This window comes from Coregonus lavaretus (genome assembly GCF_964263955.1).
Source record: "Coregonus lavaretus genome assembly, contig: HAP1_SCAFFOLD_530, whole genome shotgun sequence".
NCBI classification, from domain to species: domain Eukaryota; kingdom Metazoa; phylum Chordata; class Actinopteri; order Salmoniformes; family Salmonidae; genus Coregonus; species Coregonus lavaretus.
In genome coordinates this window covers 63,626-87,305 of record NW_028165582.1, presented here as the reverse complement: position 1 = coordinate 87,305, position 23,680 = coordinate 63,626, and the positions used below count along the sequence as shown (strand labels likewise).

The following is a 23,680-nucleotide window of genomic DNA, read 5'->3' as shown; positions in this document are numbered from 1 at the left end:
TGTAGCTACAGCCAACCACTGAACATTATCCTGCTCCCAAATATATATACTGTAGCTATAGCCAACCTCTGAACGTTATCCTGCTCCCTAACATATATATACTGTAGCTATATGTCACGATCGTCTAAGGAAGCGGACCAAAGCGCAGCGTTTATAGCGAACATGTTGACTTTATTAAATAAATCAACCACGAAAACAACAAAACCAAAAGACGATACGTGAAGTCCAAAAGTGACAATGACTGAACAGGAACAAAAACCCACAACCACAAGATGAAAACACACAGTATAAATATGGCTCCCAATCAGAGATAACGAGCCGACAGCTGACACTCGTTACCTCCGATTGGGAGTCACTCACTACAAACATAGACATAGACAACCTAGAACATAACACAACCAAAACCAAACACAACCAAATAAACACACCCTATACCCAACACAACCAAATGAATACACCCTGGCTCAAACTACACAGTCCCGGAGCCAGAGCGTGACAGTACCCCCCCCTAAAGGCGCGGACTCCGACCGCGCCTACACCCCAAAATAGGGGAGGGCTGGGTGGGTGTTGCTCCTCGGAGGCGGCTCCGGCTCCGGGCTTGACCACCACCCCACTTCACTCCCCCCGTAGTGCCCCCGGTCCGATCTGACCCAGCCTGCTCGATCAGGACCTCCGACGCGCACCCTGGCTTGGTGCGAGTAGCAGGAATGGGCTGGATCAAGCTGACGGCTCGCACCCTTGGCTTGGTGCGAGTAGCAGGGACGAGCTGAACCAGGCTGATGACTCGCACCCTTGGCTTGGTGCGAGTAGCAGGAACGGGCCGGACCAGGCCGACGACTCGCACCCCTGGCTTGATGCGAGTAGCAGGAATGGGCTGGATCACGCTGACGGCTCGCACCCCTGGCTTGGTGCGAGTAGCAGGAACGGGCTGGACCAGGCCGACGACTCGCACCCCTGGCTTGGTGCGAGTAGCAGGAATGGGCTGGATCACGCTGACGGCTCGCACCCCTGGCTTGGTGCGAGTAGCAGGAACGGGCTGGACCAGGCTGACGACTCGCACCCTTGGCTTGATGCGAGTAGCAGGAACGGGCTGGACCAGGCTGACGACTCGTACCCCTGGCTCGGTACGAGTAGCAGGAACGGGCTGGACCAGGCTGGCGACTCGCACCCCTGGTTTGGTGCGAGTGGCAGGAACAGGCCGGGCTGGGCTGGCAACGCACACCGTAGGCTTCGTACGTGGCGCAGGAACAGGCCGGGTCGGGCTGGCGACGCGCACCGTAGGTTTGGTGCGAGTGGCTGGAACAGGCCGGGTCGGGCTGGCGACGCGCACCGTACACTTGGTGCGGGTGGCAGGAACAGGCCGGACCGGGCTAGCGACGCGCACCGTCCACTTGGTGCGGGTGGCTGGAACAGGCCGGGTCGGGCTGGCGACGCGCACCGTACACTTAGTGCGGGTGGCAGGAACAGGCCTCACCGGACTGTGGAGACGGATAGGAGACCTGGAGCGAAGAGCGGCCACCACCCGTCCTGGCTGGATGCCTACCTTCACACACTCTGCGTGAGGCATCCGCACAGGACGTACAGGGCTGTGAACCCGTACTGACATGACAGCACGCGATAAGGGAGCAGGATATCCGGGACCGCGGAGAGGCACTGGAGACCTCGAGCATAGATCCGGCACACTCCGTCCTGGCTGCATCCTCCCCTTCGCACGACACGTGCGGGGTGCTTTCACCGGACGTACAGGACTGTGCCGGACCACTCGTGGCACAGTACGCTGCTCCGCATACCGCGGAACCTGCCCCGTCCCACGCTGCCATGCCTGAGTACGGGAAGTTGGTTCCGCTCTACCTCCAGGCCTCGCCAACCTGCCTTCTGCCTCCCAACACCCGGTGACCACCTCTTCAATACGTCCTGTAGCAGCCACCTGCTGACCAGCCTCCCAAGCCATGTGCCCCCCCCAAAAAATTTTTTGGGGTTGCCTCTCTACCTTCCGACGATGGCCCTGCTGCCGCCGTTGCTCCTCTCTCGCCAGGGCCTTGATCCTTCCCCAAGGTCCCTTGCCCCCGAGCATGTCCTCCCAGGACCACGATTTGCCCACCTGGGCCATCGCCAGCCTCTCTATCTCCTTGCCCGGCGCTTCCTCCCATGTCCAGTCTCCATGCTCCTGGACACGCTGCTTGGTCCTTTTACGGTGGGTTTTTCTGTCACGATCGTCTAAGGAAGCGGACCAAAGCGCAGCGTTTGTAGCGAACATGTTGACTTTATTAAATAAAGCAACCACGAAAACAACAAAACCAAAAGACGATAGGTGAAGTCCAAAAGTGACAATGACTGAACAGGAACAAAAACCCACAACCACAAGATTAAAACACACAGTATAAATATGGCTCCCAATCAGAGATAACGAGCCGACAGCTGACACTCGTTACCTCCGATTGGGAGTCACTCACTACAAACATAGACATAGACAACCTAGAACATAACACAACCAAAACCAAACACAACCAAATAAACACACCCTATACCCAACACAACCAAATGAATACACCCTGGCTCAAACTACTCAGTCCCGGAGCCAGAGCGTGACACTATAGCCAACCACTGAACGTCATCCTGCTCCCAAATATATATATATACTGTAGCTATAGCCAAGCACTGAACGTTATCCTGCTCCCAAAATATATACTGTAGCTATAGCCAAGCACTGAACGTTATCCTGCTCCCAAATATATATACTGTAGCTATAGCCAACCACTGAACGTTATCCTGCTCCCAAATATATATACTGTAGCTATAGCCAAGCACTGAACGTTATCCTGCTCCCAAATATATATACTGTAGCTATAGCCAAGCACTGAACGTTATCCTGCTCCCAAATATATATACTGTAGCTATAGCCAACCACTGAACATTATCCTGCTCCCTAATATATATATACTGTAGCTATAGCCAAGCACTGAACGTTATCCTGCTCCCAAATATATATACTGTAGCTATAGCCAACCACTGAACGTTATCCTGCTCCCAAATATATATACTGTAGCTATAGCCAACCACTGAACGTTATCCTGCTCCCAAATATATATATATATATATATATATATATATATGTATATATATATATATATATACTGTAGCTATAGCCAACCACTGAACGTTATCCTGCTCCCAAATATATATACTGTAGCTAAAGCCAACCACTGAACGTTATCCTGCTCCCAAATATATATATACTGTAGCTATAGCCAACCACTGAACGTTATCCTGCCCCCAAATATATATACTGTAGCTATAGCCAACCACTGAACGTTATCCTGCTCCCTAACATATATATACTGTAGCTATAGCCAACCACTGAACGTTATCCTGCTCCCAAATATATATACTGTAGCTATAGCCAAGCACTGAACGTTATCCTGCTCCCAAATATATATACTGTAGCTATAGCCAACCATCGCAGTTGATATGGTCAGTAGTGACTTTGCCACATGATAGGTAAACAAACAAACAGTCAAGTAGCCTACAAGCGGAGTATGAAAAATGTATGCACTCACTAAAAACAAGCGGATTCAGCAACACGGACACCGATGGAAATTCTTGCGATTTGACAGTTCCCAAAGGACATGAACTGGTTGAATCAACATTGTTTCTACTTTATTTTTTAAAAATTGTTACAAGTGGAACCTTTTCACCACTAAAAGGTTCAAAGTAGAACCTTTTTCACCACCCAAGGGTTCTACCTGAACAAAAAAGGGTTTTCCTATGGGGACAAACGAAGAACCCCTTTGCGTGTAGTATCAAAATAACTATAAATGGGAATTCTCTTCTTGGAGATAAGTGTCAGAATCTGGGCACTAAACTCGCTGTTTTTGTGTTTTAATCACTGTTTATATCCATTTCTACTCAGAACAGACTAATAATACCCACCCAGTCCTGTAGATGAATACCTCTCTGAGTGGTTCTCCAGTGTCTCCGTCCTGTAGATGAATACCTCTCTGAGTGGTTCTCCAGTGTCTCAGTCCTGTAGATGAATACCTCTCTGAGTGGTTCTCCAGTGTCTCAGTCCTGTAGATGAATACCTCTCTGAGTGGTTTTACAGTGTCCCAGTCCTGTAGATGAATACCTCTCTGAGTGGTTTTACAGTGTCCCAGTCCTGTAGATGAATACCTCTCTGAGTGGTTCTACGTTGTCCCAGTCCTGTAGATTAATACCTCTCTGAGTGGTTCTCCAGTGTCTCAGTCCTGTAGATGAATACCTCTCTGAGTGGTTTTACAGTGTCTCAGTCCTGTAGATGAATACCTCTCTGAGTGGTTTTACAGTGTCCCAGTCCTGTAGATGAATACCTCTCTGAGTGGTTTTACAGTGTCTCAGTCCTGTAGATGAATACCTCTCTGAGTGGTTCTACAGTGTCTCCGTCCTGTAGATGAATACCTCTCTGAGTGATTTTACAGTGTCTCCGTCCTGTAGATGAATACCTCTCTGAGTGGTTCTACAGTGTCTCAGTCCTGTAGATGAATACCTCTCTGAGTGGTTTTACAGTGTCCCAGTCCTGTAGATGAATACCTCTCTGAGTGGTTTTACAGTGTCTCAGTCCTGTAGATGAATACCTCTCTGAGTGGTTCTACAGTGGCCGCGACCGGGAGACCCATGGGGCGGCGCGCACAATTAGCCCAGCGTCGTCCAGGGTAGGGGAGGGATTTGGCCGCCAGGGGATGTAGCTCAGTTGGTAGAGCATGGCGTTTGCAACGCCAGGGTTGTGGGTTCGATAAAATAATGTCTGCACTAACTGTAAGTCGCTCTGGATAAGAGCGTCTGCTAAATGACTAAAATGTAAATGTAAATGTGTCCCAGTCCTGTAGATGAATACCTCTCTGAGTGGTTTTACAGTGTCTCAGTCGTGTAGATGAATACCTCTCTGAGTGGTTCTCCAGTGTCCCAGTCCTGTAGATGAATACCTCTCTGATTGGTTTTACAGTGTCCCAGTCCTGTAGATGAATACCTCTCTGAGTGGTTTTACAGTGTCCCAGTCCTGTAGATGAATACCTCTCTGAGTGGTTTACAGTGTCCCAGTCCTGTAGATGAAAACCTCTCTGAGTGGTTTTACAGTGTCTCAGTCCTGTAGATGAATACCTCTCTGAGTGGTTTTACAGTGTCTCAGTCCTGTAGATGAATACCTCTCTGAGTGGTTCTACAGTGTCTCAGTCCTGTAGATGAATACCTCTCTGAGTGGTTCTACAGTGTCCCAGTCCTGTAGATGAATACCTCTCTGAGTGGTTCTACAGTGTCTCAGTCCTGTAGATGAATACCTCTCTGAGTGGTTTTACAGTGTCTCAATCCTGTAGATGAATACCTCTCTGAGTGGTTTTACAGTGTCCCAGTCCTGTAGATGAATACCTCTCTGAGTGGTTTTACAGTGTCCCAGTCCTGTAGATGAATACCTCTCTGAGTGGTTTTACAGTGTCTCAGTCCTGTAGATGAATACCTCTCTGAGTGGTTTTACAGTGTCTCAGTCCTGTAGATGAATACCTCTCTGAGTGGTTTTACAGTGTCCCAGTCCTGTAGATGAATACCTCTCTGAGTGGTTTTACAGTTTCTCAGTCCTGTAGATGAATACCTCTCTGAGTGGTTCTACAGTGTCTCAGTCCTGTAGATGAATACCTCTCTGAGTGGTTTTACAGTGTCCCAGTCCTGTAGATGAATACCTCTCTGAGTGATTTTACAGTGTCTCCGTCCTGTAGATGAATACCTCTCTGAGTGGTTTTACAGTGTCCCAGTCCTGTAGATGAATACCTCTCTGAGTGGTTCTACAGTGTCCCAGTCCTGTAGATGAATACCTCTCTGAGTGGTTCTACAGTGTCCCAGTCCTGTAGATGAATACCTCTGTGAGTGGTTCTACAGTGTCTCAGTCCTGTAGATGAATACCTCTCTGAGTGGTTCTACAGTGTCTCAGTCCTGTAGATGAATACCTCTCTGAGTGGTTTTACAATGTCCCAGTCCTGTAGATGAATACCTCTCTGAGTGGTTTTACAGTGTCTCCGTCCTGTAGATGAATACCTCTCTGAGTGGTTTTACAGTGTCCCAGTCCTGTAGATGAATACCTCTCTGAGTGGTTCTACAGTGTCCCAGTCCTGTAGATGAATACCTCTCTGAGTGGTTCTACAGTGTCTCAGTCCTGTAGATGAATACCTCTCTGAGTGGTTTTACAGTGTCCCAGTCCTGTAGATGAATACCTCTCTGAGTGGATCTACAGTGTCTCAGTCCTGTAGATGAATACCTCTCTGAGTGGTTCTACAATGTTTCTCCACTGTGTTTAATCTACATGATAGCTGGTAGAGCACGGCGCTTGTAACGCCAAGGTTGTGGGTTCGATCCCCGGGACCACCCATACACAAATAAATGTATGCACGCATGACTGTAAGTCGCTTTGGATAAAAGCGTCTGCTAAATGGCATATTATTTATTATTACATGATATATCAGCTCTTACTGTTCTCTTCAGACTTGCTCATTCAAAACCTCTATTAGAGGCATTTTCACATTATCCCTGTAGGATCTGCTGGATCCTGGAGTGTTCAGAACATTAAAGCATGATGTGAAAACAAAAGATATCTTGCTTAAAAAAAAAATAAGCATACACATTCCCCCTTCCATATGTTTGGGGGAGACTCCCCACACATATGGAAGAAGGTTCTCTGGTCAGTTTAGACAAAAATTGAGCGTTTTGGCCATAAAGGAAAACGCTATGTCTGGCGCAAACCCAACAACTCTCATCACCCCGAGAACACCATCCCCAAAGTGAAGCAGGGTGGTGGCAGCATCATGCTGTGGGGATGTTTTTCATCGGCAGGGACTGGGAAACTGGTCAGAATTGAAGGAATGAGGGATGGCGCTAAATACAGGGAATTTCTTGAGGGAAACCTGTTTCAGTCTTCCAGAGATTTGAGACTGGGACGGAGGTTCACCTTCCAGCAGGTCAATGACCCTAAGCATACTGCTAAAGCAACACTTGAGTGGTTTAAGGGGAAACATTTAAATGTCTTGGAATGGCCTAGTCAAAGCCCAGACCTCAATCCAATTGAGAATCTGTGGTATGACTTAAAGATTGCTGTACACCAGCGGAACCCATCCAACTTGAAGGAGCTGGAGCAGTTTTGCCTTGAAGAATGGGCAAAAATCCCAGTGGCTAGATGTGCCAAGCTTGTAGAGACATACCCATAAGAGCGTTGTGCCAGTAACCGAAAGGTCGTTGGTTCTAATCCCCGAGCCGACTAGGTGAAAAACCTGTCGATGTGCCCTTGAGCAAGGCACTTAACCCTAATTGCTCCTGTAAGTCGCTCTGGATAAGAGCGTCTGCTAAATGACCAATTTAATTTTTTATTTATACCCCAAGAGACTTGCAGTTGTAATTGCTGCAAAAGGTGGCTCTACTAAGTATTGACTTTGGGGGGGTGAATAGTTATGCACGCTCAAGTTTTCTGTTTTTTTGTCTTATTTCTTGTTTGTTTCACAATAAAAAATATTTTTCATCTTCAAAGTGGTAGGCATGTTGTGTAAATCAATTGATACAAACACCCAAAAAATATATTTTAATTCCAGGTTGTAAGGCAACAAAATAGGAAAAATGCCAAGGGGAGTGAATACATTCGCAAACCACTGTATATCATGTATAATTAAAATTAATATGTTTTGTTTAACTGATTGAACAAACGTTTTGTTTTTAACTTTTATTTGTGGTGTGGTTTTCATATCAGCCCTTTTGGGCTTCCCATCCTCACCTGAACACCGTTTTTACCTGTTTATTTTCAAATCAGGCCTTTTGAGCTTCCAGCCTCACCTGAACACCGTTTTTACCTGTTTATTTATCTGCAGTGTTTTGTCTTTCACTTCTTTTCTTTGGTGTGAATAAATAAAACCTAAAACCTAATTGAGAAATGTTTTCACTTGCAATGACTTGTTATGTTTAAACCGTGATTTAAACTGAGACTCAGTGATATGACATGTAAGGCTGTGTGTCTGCCTGTATTCATATATGGACCTTATTTCCATTCAGACTGCTTTGTCCAGCCAAGTGGCACTTTGTGGGATACATTGAATGTAATGGAGTTGAAGTTGTGTTCCCAGCTGTCCACAGGATGGCGCCAGAGCAGCATAACTGGACTGGTGAGACATGAGTAATATACCAGGGAAATACACTATATATCAAATCAAATCAAATTTTATTGGCCACATGCGCCGAATACAACAGGTGCAGACATTACAGTGAAATGATTAATTACAGCCCTTAACCAACAGTGCATTTATTTTTTTTAGAAAAAAAGTAAAATAAAACATCAACAAAAAAGTGTTGAGAAAAAAAGAGCAGAAGTAAAATAAAATAACAGTAGGGAGGCTATATATACAGGGGGGTGCCGGTGCAGAGTCAATGTGCGGGGGCACCGGCTAGCTGAGGTAGTTGAAGTAATATGTACATGTGGGTAGAGTTAAAGTGACTATGCATAAATAATTAACATAATATACACAAGTATGTGGACACTCTTCAAATGAGTGGATTCTGCTATTTCAGCTACACCCGTTACTGACAGGTGTATACAATCGAGCACACATAGTTACACAGTGCTTTCGGAAAGTATTCAGACACCTTGACTTTTTCCACTTTTTCAGGCTTATTCTAAAATTGATTAAATTGTTTTTTTTTACTCATCAATCTACACACAACATCCCATAATGACAAAGTTATGGGTTTTTAGAACTCCTGCATTGTCATGGTTGTGTGCTTAGGCTCCTTGTCCTGTTGGAAGGTGAACCTTCACCCCAATCTGAGGTCCAGAGCGCTCTGGAGCAGGTTTTCATCAAGGATCATTCTGTACTTTGCTCTGTTCATCTTTCCCTCGATTCTGACTAGTCTCCCACTCTCTGCCACTGAAAAACATCCCCACAGCATGCTGCCACCACCATGCTTCACCATAGGGATGGTGCCAGGTTACCTCCAGACGTGACGCTTGGCATTCAAGCCAAAGAGTTCAATCTTGGTTTCATCAGACCAGAGAATCTTGTTTCTCATGGTCTGAGAGTCTTTAGGTGCCTTTTGGCAAACTCCAAGCGGGCTGTCATGTGCCTTTTACTGAGGAGTGGCTTCCGTCTGGCCACTCTACCATAAAGGCCTGATTGGTGGAGTGCTGCAGAGATGTCCTTCTGGAAGGTTCTCCCATATCCACAGAGGTACTCTGGAGCTCTGTCAGAGTGACCATCGGGTTCTTCGCGGGTTCTTCGTCACCTCCCTGACCAAGGCCCTTCTCCCCCGATTGCTCAGTTTGGCCAGGCGGCCAGCTCTAGGAAGAATCTAGGTGGTTCCAAACTTCTTCCATTTAAGAATGATGGAGGCCACTGTGTTCTTGGGGACCTTCAATGCTGCAGACATTTTTTGGTACCCTTCCCCAGATCTGTGTCTCGACACAATCCTGTCTCGGAGCTCTACGGACAATTCCTTCGACCTCATGGCTTGGTTTTTGCTCTGACATGCACTGTCAACTGTGGGACCTTATGTAGACAGGTGTGTGCCTTTCCAAATAATGTCCAATCAATTGAATTTACCACAGGTGGACTCCAATCAAGTTGTAGAAACATCACAGGGATGATCAACGGAAACAGGATGCACATGAGCTCAATTTCGAATCGCATAGCAAAGGGTCTGAAAACTTCTGTAAATAAGGTATTTCTATATATTTGAAAACATGTCTAAAAACCTGTTTTCACTTTGTCATTATGGGGTATTGTGTGTAAATTGATGAGGAAAAATAACTAATTTAATCTATTTTAGAATGAGGCTGTAACTTAACAAAATGTGGAAAAAGTCAAGGGGTCTGAATACTTTTTGAATGCACTGTAGATATGGTGTGGACTGTATATTCAATACAATCTAAATCTGATACCTCAGTGTCTGTCTTTTGACTGACACTGCTTTTTAAACTGCTCTGGTCAGTCTACTCAAATATTTTACTATACATTTTTAACTCTAAAAGCAATACATTGATAATTTGTCATTTCTAATAATGAAACATCCATTTATGAATAGATAGAGCAGGTTTCAGGACACTGATTTAACTGAAAATGTTGAAAAATAAACCGCCAATATCTTCCCCACCAAAGAATAGCAGTGTGGTTTTAATATGATTTGACTCTTTGCAGGCTGTCAGGCTGTCTAGTCACAGAGGAAGGCTGTGCTTCTCTGGTCTCAGCTCTGAAGTCAAACCCCTCACACCTGAGAGAGCTGGACCTGAGCTACAATCACCCAGGAGACTCAGGAGTCAGACTGCTCTCTGCTGGACTGGAGGATCCACACTGCAGACTGGAGAAACTCCAGTATGTAGAGGGTTTATGTCAATGTTCATATCAGACATGTTGGAGTTATCAGGCTAGTTAAGACAAACATTCTTAACACCACTTGGACAAAGTTATATGCTGACTGTGTGTTGTGTGTGTGTGTGTGTGTGTGTGTGTGTGTGTGTGTGTGTGTGTGTGTGTGTGTGTGTGTGTGTGTGTGTGTGTGTGTGTGTGTGTGTGAGTTAAGGTGTATCCCTCAATGACTGTCTGTTCTTCTGCTTACCGCTACAGTGTGGAACATGGTGGAGAGAACACAATGAAACCTGGACTGAGAAAATGTCAAAGACCACCATCATTACTTACTTGGTCATATTAAATATCAGCTGTAGTTCTACAGAAGCAGAAATCAGAGACACCAAAGTTCAGAAAGAGATGCTTTGACAATGTGTGTGTGTGTGTGTGTGTGGCGCATTCGTATTACTTTAGAAATGTGTGTTTGTGTTCATGCACATTAACAGATAGGGGTCTATATTATAGACAGTTTTCCTAACCCTAACCCTGTTGGGTGATGGTATATATACAGTGGGGAGAACAAGTATTTGATACACTGCCGATTTTGCAGGTTTTTCTACTTACAAAGCATGTTATCATAGGTACACCTCAACTGTGAGAGACGGAATCTAAAACAAAAATCCAGAAAATCACATTGCATGATTTTAAGTAATTAATTTGCATTTTATGGCCTAGCCAGTCTCCAGACCTGAACCCAATAGAAAATCTTTGGAGGGAGCTGAAAGCCCGTATTGCCCAGCGAAAGCCCCGAAACCTGAAGGATCTGGAGAAGGTCTGTATGGAGGAGTGGGCCAAAATCCCTGCTGCAGTGTGTGCAAACCTGGTCAAGACCTACAGGAAACGTATGATCTCTGTAATTGCAAACAAAGGTTTCTGTACCAAATATTAAGTTCTGCTTTTCTGATGTATCAAATACTTATGTCATGCAATAAAATGCAAATGAATTACTTAAAAATCATACAATGTGATATTCTGGATTTTTTTTTTAGATTCAGTCTCTCACAGTTGAAGTGTACCTATGATAAAAATTACAGACCTCTACATGCTTTGTAAGTAGGAAAACCTGCAAAATCGGCAGTGTATCAAATACTTGTTCTCCCCACTGTATATCCATCTATATCTATATTATAGACAGTTGTCCTAACCCTAACCCTGCTGGGTGATGGTATATATATATATATATATACATCTATATCTACCGTTGAAGTCAGAAGTTTATATACACTTAGGTTGGAGTCATTTAAACTCATTTTTCAACCACTCCACACATTTCTTGTTAATAAACTATAGTTTTGGCAAGTCGGTTAGGACATATACTTTGTTTATGACAGAAGTCATTGTTTACAGACAGATTATTTCGCTTATAATTCACTGCATCACAATTCCAGTGGGTCAGAAGTGTACATACACTAAGTTGACTGTGCCTTTAAACAGCTTGGAAAATTCCAGAAAATTATGTCATGGCTTTAGAAGCTTCTGATAGGCTAATTGACGTAATTTGAGTCAATTGGAGGTGTCCCTGTGGATGTATTTCAAGGCCTACCTTCAAACTCAGTGCCTCTTTGTTTGACATCATGGCGAAATCAAAACAAATAATCAGCCAAGACCTCAGAAAAGTAATTGTAGACCTCCACAAGTCTGGTTCATACTTGGGAGCAATTTCCAAACGCCTGAAGGTACCACGTTCATCTGTACAAACAATAGTGCGCAAGTATAAACACCATGGGACCACGCAGCCGTCATACTGCTCAGGAAGGAGACGCGTTCTGTCTCCTAGAGATGAACGTACTTTGGTGCGAAAAGTGCAAATCAATCCCAGAACAACAGCCAAGGACCTTGTGAAGATGCTGGAGTAAACAGGTACACAAGTATCTATATCCACAATAAAACGAGTCCTATATCGACATAACCTGAAAGGCCGCTCAGCAAGGAGAAGCCACTGCTCCAAAACCTCCAGAAAAAAGCCAGACTACGGTTTGCAACTGCACATTGGGACAAAGATCGTACTTTTTGAAGAAATGTCCTCTAGTCTGATGAAACAAAATAGAACTGTTTGGCCATAATGACCATCGTTATGTTTGGAGGAAAAAGGGGAATGCTTGCAAGCCGAAGAACACCATCCCAACAGTGAAGAACAGGGGTGGCAGCATCATGCTGTGGGGGTGCTTTGCTGCAGGAGGGACTGGTGCACTTCACAAAATAGATGGCATCAAGAGGAAGGAAATTTATGTGGATATATTGAAGCAACATCTCAAGACATCAGTCAAGAAGTTAAAGCTTGATCGCAAAAGGGTCTTCCAAATGGACAATGACCCCAAGCATACTTCCAAAGTTGTGGCAAAATGGCTTAAGGACAACAAAGTCAAGGTATTGGAGTGGCCATCACAAAGCCCTGACCTCAATCCTATAGAAAATGTGTGGGCAGAACTGAAAAAGCGTGTGCGAGCAAGGAGGCCTACAAACCTGACTCATTTACACCAGCTCTGTCAGGAGGAATGGGCCAAAATTCACCCAACTTATTGTGGGAAGCTTGTGGAAGGCTACCCGAAACGTTTGACCCAAATTAAACAATTTAAAGGCAATGCTACCAAATACTAATTGAGTGTATGTAAACTTCTGACCCACTGGGAATGTGATGAAAGAAATAAAAGCTGAAATAAATCATTCTCTCTACTATTATTCTGACATTTCACATTCTTAAAATAAAGTGGTGATCCTAACTGACCTAAGACAGGGAGTTTCTACTAGGATTAAATGTCAGGAATTGTGATAAACTGAGTTTAAATGTATTTGGCTAAGGTGTATGTAAACTTCCGACTTCAACTGTATCTATAAAAGTGCTGATCCAATGAGGCGTGGTGGTTGACAACATATTTTTAGCTGCTGTCAAACCTGACAACATTAAACGTATTTTCTGTAATGACAGAGGTGAATTATCATTAGGTGATAACAGTTTGGGGGAACAAAGTATGATGATATCCACTACAGCAGATAAGACAGAGGGTATCACTTTCCAAAACAATGTCCCCTGGTCACTCCCAGTACATATGATTAAAGGAGTCCAAGGCACCTTGATTACATAGATCACACAGAGAGGTTATGATTTTCATTAAATTATGTTTTCTAGGTGTAAGGTGATTACAATGTATCAGCTGGTGATTAGGATTGTTAGATGAACCCACTAAATTCCTGATGAACTCAACTGGTGAGCCTCTTTAGCAGCTAGTTCCATGGACACACTGATTTCAATGTCCTTTGCCAAGGTCAGATGACTTTCAGTCAACAGTCTCTTTTGTGTAGCTTCACTCCGTAGCCCACATACTAGTCTGTCATTTAACTCAATGTTCTGATATTTCTTTTTTTTTTGATTCTCCCTCTTCCTGATGTCTCCTGTGGAACCTGAACCTTTCAGCATTAACTAGTGGTTCTGGTGAAAAATGTCCTTTAAGTATCTCCACAATATCCCCATATGTCTTATTACCTGTTCTGTCTGGCTGTAGCAGGCTGCCTAGTAAATTAAATGCCGTTGGCCCCATTACACTAAAACATGTAGGCACAATGTTGTCCTCATCCATGTCATTTACAAGAACGAAATATTCAAATCGTTCTGTATATGAGCTCCACTGCTCAATATTTTTATCAAACTGTCCAATGTTTCCGACATTTCCAATAATTTTTCGTATCTCAATAAGCTCCTGATTGTCACTCACTTCAATATTGTCCTCAACCAAAGCAATATTTTCCTCAGTCACGTGATCTTCATTCACTTCACTCACTGAAGTTTCCACCTAAATTCGCTCATTTAGCAATTTTAATTAAAAGGTTTGTCTTCACAGTTGAACAAATGTCCTTTCCTTTAATCACTGTATATTCCTCCCTTTTAATCACGTTGTTTTCCCACTATGACGTCCGTCTCCAGTCCTTTTCTGCCGTCCATGATGATGTTAACTCCAGTGGTGGAAAAAGTACCCAATTGTCATACTTGAGTAAAAGTAAAGATACCTTAATAGAAAATGACTCAACTAAAAGTGAAAGTCACCCAGTAAAATACTACTTGAGTAAAAGTCTAAAAGTATTTGCTTTAAATATACTTAAGTATCAAAAGTAAATGTAATTGCTAAAATATACTTAAGTACAAATCATTTCAAATTCCTTATATAAAGCAAACCAGACGATTTTCTTGTTTTTAAAATGTACGTTCAGCCAGAGGCAAACTCCAACATTCAGACAATTTACAAACAAAGCATTTGTGTTTAGTGAGTCTGCCAGATCAGAGGCAGTAGGGATGTTCTCTTGATAAGTGCGTGAATTGGACCATTTTCTGTCCTGCTAAGCATTCAAAATGTAACGAGTGCTTTTGGGTGTCAGGGAAAATGTATGGAGTAAAAAATACATTATTTTCTTTAGGAATGTAGTGAAGTAAAAGTAAAAGTAGTCAAAAATATGAATAGTAAAGTCAAGTACAGATACCCCCAAAAAACTACTTAAGTAGTACTTTAAAGTATTTTTACTTAAGTACTTTACACCACTGGTTAACGCTCATTCTTAGCTATCTCGACTATGCACTTGCCTCTGCTAGCAATACACTGTGCTAACATTAGCCTAGACTGTACCACAGAAAATAACAGTTTTAAACAGTTGTAAAAACTCACTTCTTCCAGACAGAAGAGTTCCTGTAGATTCAGACTTACTCATCGCCAATCTTTTGTTATGTCTCGTGGGTTTCATAACCACGTCTGTATAACAATTCAATAATGATGAGACAGGAGACAGGAATCAGTTCAACCATTTATCTCGAACGTGATCATCTCAACACATACAAACCCCCATGATGCTCTGCGGCACAACCCCAATATACAACAAATACATAGATAAGTAAATGGACACAAAACAAAACTCATAGAGGAATTTAAATGTTCATTTCTAGAAAGTAGGGCCATGGGATAGGGTCAGAAAGGTCAGTATGTTTGATAACTGGTTACAAAGGTGACATAACAAGCATAAGGTCCATTATAACACAGTGAAGTAGAGGTGGGAGCTAAAAGCAGACATGGACAGTGAGACGGTGTGAGGAGGTCAGGGGTGAAACACTAGATCAGGACAGGTAGAAATGGCAGGGCTGGAAATAGACACAGAGACACATTCTGATCATGGCTCAGACCTGACCTGAGACACCCAAACAGAAGATGCCATAGCAAAGTCCTGTCCAGTAGGCTATATGGGATTTCCTTTCATTAAAATGTGTGTCAATGTGTGTGTTTGTCCAGTGTGTGTGTGTGTGTGTGTGTGTGTGTGTGTGTGTGTGTGTCTGTGTGTGTCCAGTGTGTGTGTGTGTGTGTGTTTGTGTGTGTCCAGTGTGTGTGTGTGTCCAGTGTGTGTGTTCAGTGTGTGTGTGTGTGTGTTCAGTGTGTGTGTGTGTGTGTGTGTTCAGTGTGTGTGTGTGTGTGTGTGTCTAGTGTGTGTGTGTGTCCGGTGTGTGTGAGTGCGTGTGTGTCTAGTGTGTGTGTGTGTCCGGTGTGTGTGTGTGTGTGTGTTTGTGTCCAGTGTGTGTGTGTGTCCAGTGTGTGTGTGTGTCCAGTGTATGTGTCCAGTTTGTGTGTGTGTCCAGTGTGTGTGTCCAGTGTGAGTGTGTGTCCAGTGTGTGTGTCCAGTGTGTGTGTTTGTCCAGTGTGTGTGTGTGTGTGTGTGTGTGTCCGGTGTGTGTGACTGTGTCCAGTGTGTGTGTGTCCAGTGTGTGTGTTTGTCCAGTGTGTGTGTGTTTGTCCAGTGTGAGTGTGTCCAGTGTGTGTGTTTGTGTCCAGTGTATGTGTGTGTGTGTCCGGTGTGTGTGTGCGTGCGTGTGTGTCCAGTGTGTGTGTGTCCAGTGTGTGTGTGTGTATTTGTACAGTGTGTGTGTGTGTCCAGTGTGTGTGTGTGTCCAGTGTGTGTGTTCAGTGTGTGTGTGTGTATGTCCAGTGTGAGTGTGTCCAGTGTGTGTGTGTGTGTGTGTGTGTGTGTGTGTGAGTGTTTCCCGTGTGTGTGTGTCCCCAGTGTGTGTGTCCAGTGTGTGTGTGTCCAATGTGTGTGTGTCCAGTGTGTGTGTGTGTACAGTGTGAGTGTGTCCAGTGTGTGTGTGTATGTCCAGTGTGAGTGTGTCCAGTGTGTGTGTTTGTGTCCAGTGTATGTGTGTGTGTGTCCGGTGTGTGTGTGCGTGCGTGTGTGTCCAGTGTGTGTGTGTCCAGTGTGTGTGTGTGTATTTGTACAGTGTGTGTGTGTGTCCAGTGTGTGTGTGTGTCCAGTGTGTGTGTTCAGTGTGTGTGTGTGTATGTCCAGTGTGAGTGTGTCCAGTGTGTGTGTGTGTGTGTGTGTGTGTGTGTGTGTGTGTGTGTGTGTGTGTGTGTGTGTGTGTATGTGTGTGTGTGTGTGTGTGTGTGTGTGTGTGTGGGTGTGTGTGTGTGTGTGTGTGTGTGTGTGTGTGTGTGTGTGTGTGTGTGTGTGACCATAGTTATTATTTACAGGGACACTGAGGAGTCAACACCATAAACCCAAAACCCTGGATAGAGGGGCTCAGTGAATGTGGAGTGGAATGTGTTCAGGTGGGTCAGTGTGTCAGAGGAGACTCTGTAGAAGGACAGAGTGCCGGCTGGCCAGTCCAGATACACTCCTACTCTGTGGGAGCTGGAGGAGGGGACGTCTATGGTAGTGGACTTCTTATTGTGCCTGGCAGAGTAACTGTAGTCAGAGCAGATCAGACTCCAGGACTTGTCATTCCATCCAATCCTACAGTCATCACCCCCTCCTCTCCTGCTGATTCCTTTATATGTCACTCCTATACCAGCCCCTCCCCCACTCCACTCTACCTCCCAGTAACAGCGTCCAGTCAGACCCTCTCTACACAGCACCTGAGGCCAGACCTCAAATCTCTCTGGGTGATCAGGATACGGCTGCTTCTCTCTCCTACCTGTCACCTTTCTGTTCTCCTCAGACAGAGAGAGGAGTCTGTTTACTGTGTTTAGGTCCAGTGTGAGATCACAGACATCTGATGGATGAAACCAGACACAATATTAGAAATCATCATCATTCACATTAGAATGTTAACTCACTTTTCACTAATTCATTTACTGTAGATGTTTCTAGGTATCAAAAGAAGTTAAGGTAACTTGAGATTTGTTGAATGATCATATGTTATACTGTATGGTAATATAAAACACACTTATTCCCATTAATTACACACACACACACACACACACAGACACACACACACACACACACACACACACACACACACACACACACATACACACACACACACACACACACACACACACACACACACACACACACACACACACACACACACACACACACACACACACACACTTACACTGAACACACACACACACACACACACACACACACACACACACACACAAACACACACACACACACACACACACATACACACTGGACACACACACACACATCCTGAACACACACACACACACACACACACACACACTGGACAAACACACACACATCCTGAACACACACACACACTGAACACACACACACACATTTCTAAAGTAACACGAACACGCCACACACACACAGACACACACATTGTCAAAGCAACTCTTTGTAAACTTTGGTGTCCCTGATTTGTGCTTCTGTAGAACTACAGCTGATATTTAATATGACCAAGTAAGTAATGATGGTGGTCTTTGACTTTGACTTCACTTGAATTAAGACTTATTCTTAGTCATATTCTTCACAGCAGTCAACACTCACATTTTCTAAGTCCAGGTTTCATTGTGTACTCTCCACCATGTTCCACACTGTAGCGGTAAGCAGAAGAACAGACAGTAATTGAGTGATACACGTGAACTCACACACACACACACACAAACACACACACTCACACACACACGGTTAGCATATAACTTTGTACAAGCGGTACTATCTGTGTATGTGTCCAGTGTGTGTACAGTGTGTGTGTGTCTGTGTGTGTGTGTGTCCAGTGTGCGTGTGTGTGTCCAATGTGTGTGTGTGGTATGTGTGTGTGTCCTGTTTGTGTGTGTCCTGTGTGTGTGTTTGTCCTCTTTGTGTGTGCCCAGTGTGTGTGTGTGTGTCCAGTGTGTGTGTGTGTGTCCAGTGTGTCCAGTGTGTGTGTCCAGTGTGTGTGTGTGTTTGTCCAGTGTGTGTTTGTGTCCAGTGTGAGTGTGTGTGTGTCCAGTGTGTGCACACACACAAACACACACTGGACACACACACACAAACTGGACCACACACACACAAACACACTGGACACACACACACTGGACACACACTGGACACACACACTGGACACACACTGAACAAACACACACACACTGGACCCACACACACACACACACACACTGGAAACACACACACACTGGACACACACACACACTGGACACACACATACACTGGACACACACACACACACACACACACACACTGGACACACACACACACACAGGACACACACACCACACACACACAAACTGGACACACACACACACACACACACACACACACACACACACAGTCAGCATATAACTTAGTCCAAGTGGTGGTCAGAATGTTTGTCTTAACTAGCCTGATAACTCCAACATGTCTGATATGAACATTGACATAAACCCTCTACATACTTGAGTTTCTCCAGTCTGCAGTGTGGATCCTCCAGTCCAGCAGAGAGCAGTCTGACTCCTGAGTCTCCTGGGTGATTGTAGCTCAGGTCCAGCTCTCTCAGGTGTGAGGGGTTTGACTTCAGAGCTGAGACCAGAGATGCACAGCCTTCCTCTGTGACTAGACAGCCTGACAGCCTGCAATGAGTCAAAACATATTAAAACCACACTGCTATTATTTGGTGGTGAAAATAGTGGCAGTATATTTTTTAAACCCTTTTCATTTTCATTTATACCAGTGTCCTGAAACCTGCCATATCTATATCATTATTAGAAAAAAATCATTGAGTATACAGTCCACAACATATCTAGTTTGACAGTGAAGCTAACATTTTAAATGTGGCTCTATACTCCAGCATTTTGGATTTGAGATCAAATGTTTCATATGAGGTGACAGTATATAATGTCACCTTTTATTTTAGGGTATTTTAATACATATCTGTTTCACCGTTTAGAAATGAAAGCACTTTATGTGCCTAGTCCCCCCTTTTGAAGAAGTCATAAGTATTCTGACCAATTCACTTATAGTGTATTAAAGTATTCAAAAGTTGAGTATTTGGTTGTAAACTCGTTGGTTGCATTTGCAGTTTGTTTTGGTTGTGTTTTGGGTTATGTTTTGCCCAATAGTAACTGAATGGTGGATGATGACTGGAGTAATTTTCTGTCTAAGTGAGTAGATAACATGTTTCTGAACACTACTGAATGAATCCTGATGATCCCATGATTAATAAAAATAATGAATGAATCATGAACAATTATGAGTGAGAAAGTTACAGAGGCTACAACAAAACATGCTAACCTCTCACCATTACCAATAACAGAGGGGGTATGATCCTTGTTCCTCTGTAACTTTCTCATTCATCATCATTCACGATTCATTCATGATTATTCATAATCATGGTAGCATCCACATGAATGTAAGAGTGTTCAGAAACATCTTCTATTCTTACTGACAATACAAGTGAAGTGACTCCAAAATGACAGGACATTATTCACCATTCAGTTTCTTTTGGGAAAAACATCATCCAAAACACAACCAAGACAAACTGCAAATGCATTCAACACGTTTGTAGAATCACAAGCTTGATGTAATCACTGTGGGTAAGGAATATGGGACCAAATACTAAACTTATGACTGCTTTAATACAATATAAGTGAATTTGTCAAAACTAGATACATAAAGTGCTTTCATATCTAAACAGTAACACAGATATGTATGAAAAACCTCAAATAAAAGGTGCCATTCTGTACTGTTGCCTAATATGGAACATTCTATCTCAAATCCAAAATGCTGGAGCATAGCACCAAATTTAAAACTGTAAACTTCACTGTCCAAACACATATGGTGTGGACTATGTGTGCCTGGTAAACACATGTGGATCTGGTGAACAGTTATCACTTGTTGACCAACTACAGGAATACTGACCTCAGAGTCTCCAGTTTACAGTGGGGATTCCCCAGTCCAGCAGAGAGCAGCTTCACTCCTGAATCCTCCAGGTCATTGTTACTCAGATCCAGCTCTCTCAGGTGTGAGGGGTTTGACTTCAGAGCTGAGACCAGAGAAGCACAGCCTTCCTCTGTGACTAGACAGCCTGACAGCCTGACAGAGAGATGATCATGATTTCACAAACTGTTAATTTAACACCAGTAGTGTAGAAGGACAATGGCAGATGCATTTGGTTTATTCTCTTAAACAACATATAGATTAATCTTCTGTCTCCTAGAATTGTATGGTCATATTGTTATACTAAAGTGAACATCAATGCATTGATTCAATATGTTTTTCAAAATTAAGTATATACATATTATAATACATATATTTCTCTGAACATTTCTTCCTGATGATTAGTACTTAAATGTCATTTTATGTACTCACAGAGCAGCTCTGGAGGCTTTGACCACTGGCAGCAGCCTCAGAAGACCTTCCTCTGATCTGGAGTATTTCTTCAGGTCAAACACATCCAGCTCCTTTTCTGAAGTCAGCAACACAAAGACCAGAGCTGACCACTGTGCATGTGAAAGTTCTTCTTCTGAGAGACTTCCTGATCTCAGGTAGCTTTGGATCTCCTCCACTAGAGAATGGTCATTCAGTTCATTCAGACAGTGGAACAGATTGATGCACCTCTCTGGAGAGGGATTCTTCCTGATCTTCTCCTTGATGTACTTGACTGTTTCTTCATGGCTCTGTGAGCTGCTTCTTGTCTTTGTCAGTAGACCTCGTAAGTGCTTCTGATTGGACTCCAGTGAGAGGCCCAGAAGGAAGCGGAGGAAAAGGTCCAGGTTTCCCGTCTCACTTTGTAAGGCTTTATCAACAGCACTCGTGAAGACTGTAACTTCAGGCTTGTCTCTTGACAGCGCAAAAAAGTAGCTGAACATTGATTGAGGTTTGGCCATTAGATTCTCATTGTTGTTGATGAATGAGAGGAACACATATACAGCAGCCAGAAACTCCTGAATGCTCAGATGCACGAAGCAGTACACCTTGTCCTGGTACAGCACACATTCCTCTTTAAAGATCTGTGTGCACAATCCTGAGTACACTGAGGCTTCATTGACATCAATGCCAGCCTCTTTCAGGTCTTTTTCGTAGAAAATCAGATTGCCCTTCACAAGCTGTTGAAAAGCCAGTTTTCCAAGTGTCAGAATGCTCTCTTTATTCCAGTGTGGACCTGTCTCTTCTTTCCCAAGATACTTTTCATTCTTCTGTTTGGTATGAAACACCACAAGGTGTGTGTACATCTCAGTCAGAGTCTTGGGCATCTCTTCTCTCTTATGTTTCAGCATGTGTTCAAGGACTATTGCAGAAATCCAACAGAAGACTGGAATGTGGCACATGATGTGGAGGCTCCTTGATGTCTTTATGTGTGAGATGATTCTGCTGGCCAGGTCCTCATCACTGAATCTCTTCCTGAAGTACTCCTCCTTCTGTGGGTCATTGAACCCTCGTACCTCTGTCACCTGGTCAACACACCCTGAAGGGATCTTATTGGCTGCTGCAGGTCGGGTAGTTATCCAGAAGAGAGCCGAGGGAAGCAGATTTCCCTTGATGAGATTTGTCAGCAGAACATCCACTGAGGTTGACTCTGTGACGTCACAACAGATCTTGTTTTTCTGGAAGTCTAGGGGCAGTCGGCACTCATCCAGACCATCAAAGATTAACAGAACTTTGTACTTGTCGTAGTTGGAGATTCTTGATTCTTTGGTTTCCATTGAGAAGTGATTGAGAAGTTTAATCAAAGTGTGTTTTTCCTTTTTCATCAAATTCAGCTCCCGAAAAGGGAATGAAAATACAAAATGGACATCCTGATTTGCTTTTCCTTCAGCCCAGTCCAGAATGAACTTCTGCACAGAGACTGTTTTTCCAATGCCAGCGACTCCCTTTGTCAGCACAGTTCTGATAAGTTTGTCTTGTCCAGTTAAGGGTTTGAAGATGTCGTTACATTTGATTGCAGTCTCTGGTCTTGATTGTTTCCTGGTTGTTGTCTCAATCTGTCTCAGCTCATGTTCATTATTGACCTCTCCTGTTCCACCCTCTGTGATGTAGAGCTCTGTGTAGATCTTATTGAGAAGTGTTGGGTTTCCTTGTTTAGCGATCCCCTCAAATACACATTGAAACTTCTTCTTTAGATTAGATTTGAGTTCACGTTGGCAAATCACAGCAAGCTCATCTGAATGAAGAAATAACACAGAGGATATTAATATTACATCTGTTTTAATGCCTACAGTATTCTAGGACTGTTATAACATTTTAAATAAAAGTATTATTTTGTTTATTATACTTATTATTAATAGAAGTGTTATTAATGTTGTCTCTCTCTCTCCTCTGTCTCTCTCTCTCTCTCTGTCTAAATTAATCACCACAACACATCCCCGCTGCTACTTGATGAGGTCACTAGGTGTTGTGTTAAGGCTGCTACAATATCATTGAGTTACACAGCTACTTTAGCTGTACTTTAGCTACAGCTTTTAAAAAATGTTCTAAAACAGCATTCAACATGAGGCAGACAGCTCTTACTTTTATCCAGTGTGTCAGCAAGCTCCTTCTGGTTCATTTTCCTCAGGATGTGCAGTGTGATCTTCAGAGCCCCCTCTCTGGCACTGCTCTCCTGCTTCTCATCTTCAGCATCCACCACTTCCTTATCCTGCTTCTGACTCTCAAAGCCTTCTGGGAGTTCTGGACTAAGAATCCTCTTGAACATCTTCAGCTCGTTCTTCACAAATGTCATAATATTATCTTCAAGCAACTGAAATAAATCAAGTAAATAAGTTAAGCAAGAGAAGAAATGCTTTCTCATTAATGAATGATTGACAGATCAACTTTACTTGAGGTAAACAAAAACAAATGTACATAACAAGACCACATACAATGAATATGGAGTCCAGGTCTGTTTGATGACTCTGGGAAGACTGACCACTGAGAATCTCTGACTCTGATCTCTCCTGTTGGTTTCTGTGGACAAAACATGAGATTACATCTCCTCATCCAGGGAGTGCACACACACACACACATACACACACACACACACACACACACACACACACACACACACACACACACACACACACACACACACACAAACACACACACACACACACACA

At 43.6% G+C, this 23,680-nt stretch overlaps 1 protein-coding gene across 1 annotated transcript; it reads right to left on the bottom strand.

Annotated features, from left to right (window-relative positions):
• Positions 1-16,433: 16,433 nt before the first annotated feature.
• On the bottom strand, positions 16,434-23,378 carry LOC311115704 (NLR family CARD domain-containing protein 3-like). The gene is made up of 5 exons (XM_084190854.1): positions 23,097-23,378; positions 21,005-22,749; positions 19,046-19,215; positions 18,162-18,208; positions 16,434-17,412 (listed from the first exon to the last, which is right to left on the bottom strand). The coding sequence occupies exons 1-5, from the start codon at positions 23,374-23,376 to the stop codon at positions 16,886-16,888; spliced, it is 2,769 nt and encodes a 922-aa protein (XP_084046980.1). The 5' UTR covers positions 23,377-23,378; the 3' UTR covers positions 16,434-16,885.
• Positions 23,379-23,680: the final 302 nt, after the last annotated feature.

What these genes read in the sequence shown, in the direction of transcription:
- LOC311115704 (XM_084190854.1), bottom strand. Translation starts at nt 23,376, where the DNA reads ATGAGAAAGCATTTCTTCTCTTGCTTAACTTATTTACTTGATTTATTT. An exon ending in TGCTGACACACTGGATAAAA is followed by an intron (nt 22,750 to 23,096) that starts GTAAGAGCTGTC and finishes TTCTTCATTCAG; the next exon opens with ATGAGCTTGCTGTGATTTGC. An exon ending in GAAACCTGGACTTAGAAAAT is followed by an intron (nt 17,413 to 18,161) that starts GTGAGTGTTGAC and finishes TTCATCCATCAG; the next exon opens with ATGTCTGTGATCTCACACTG.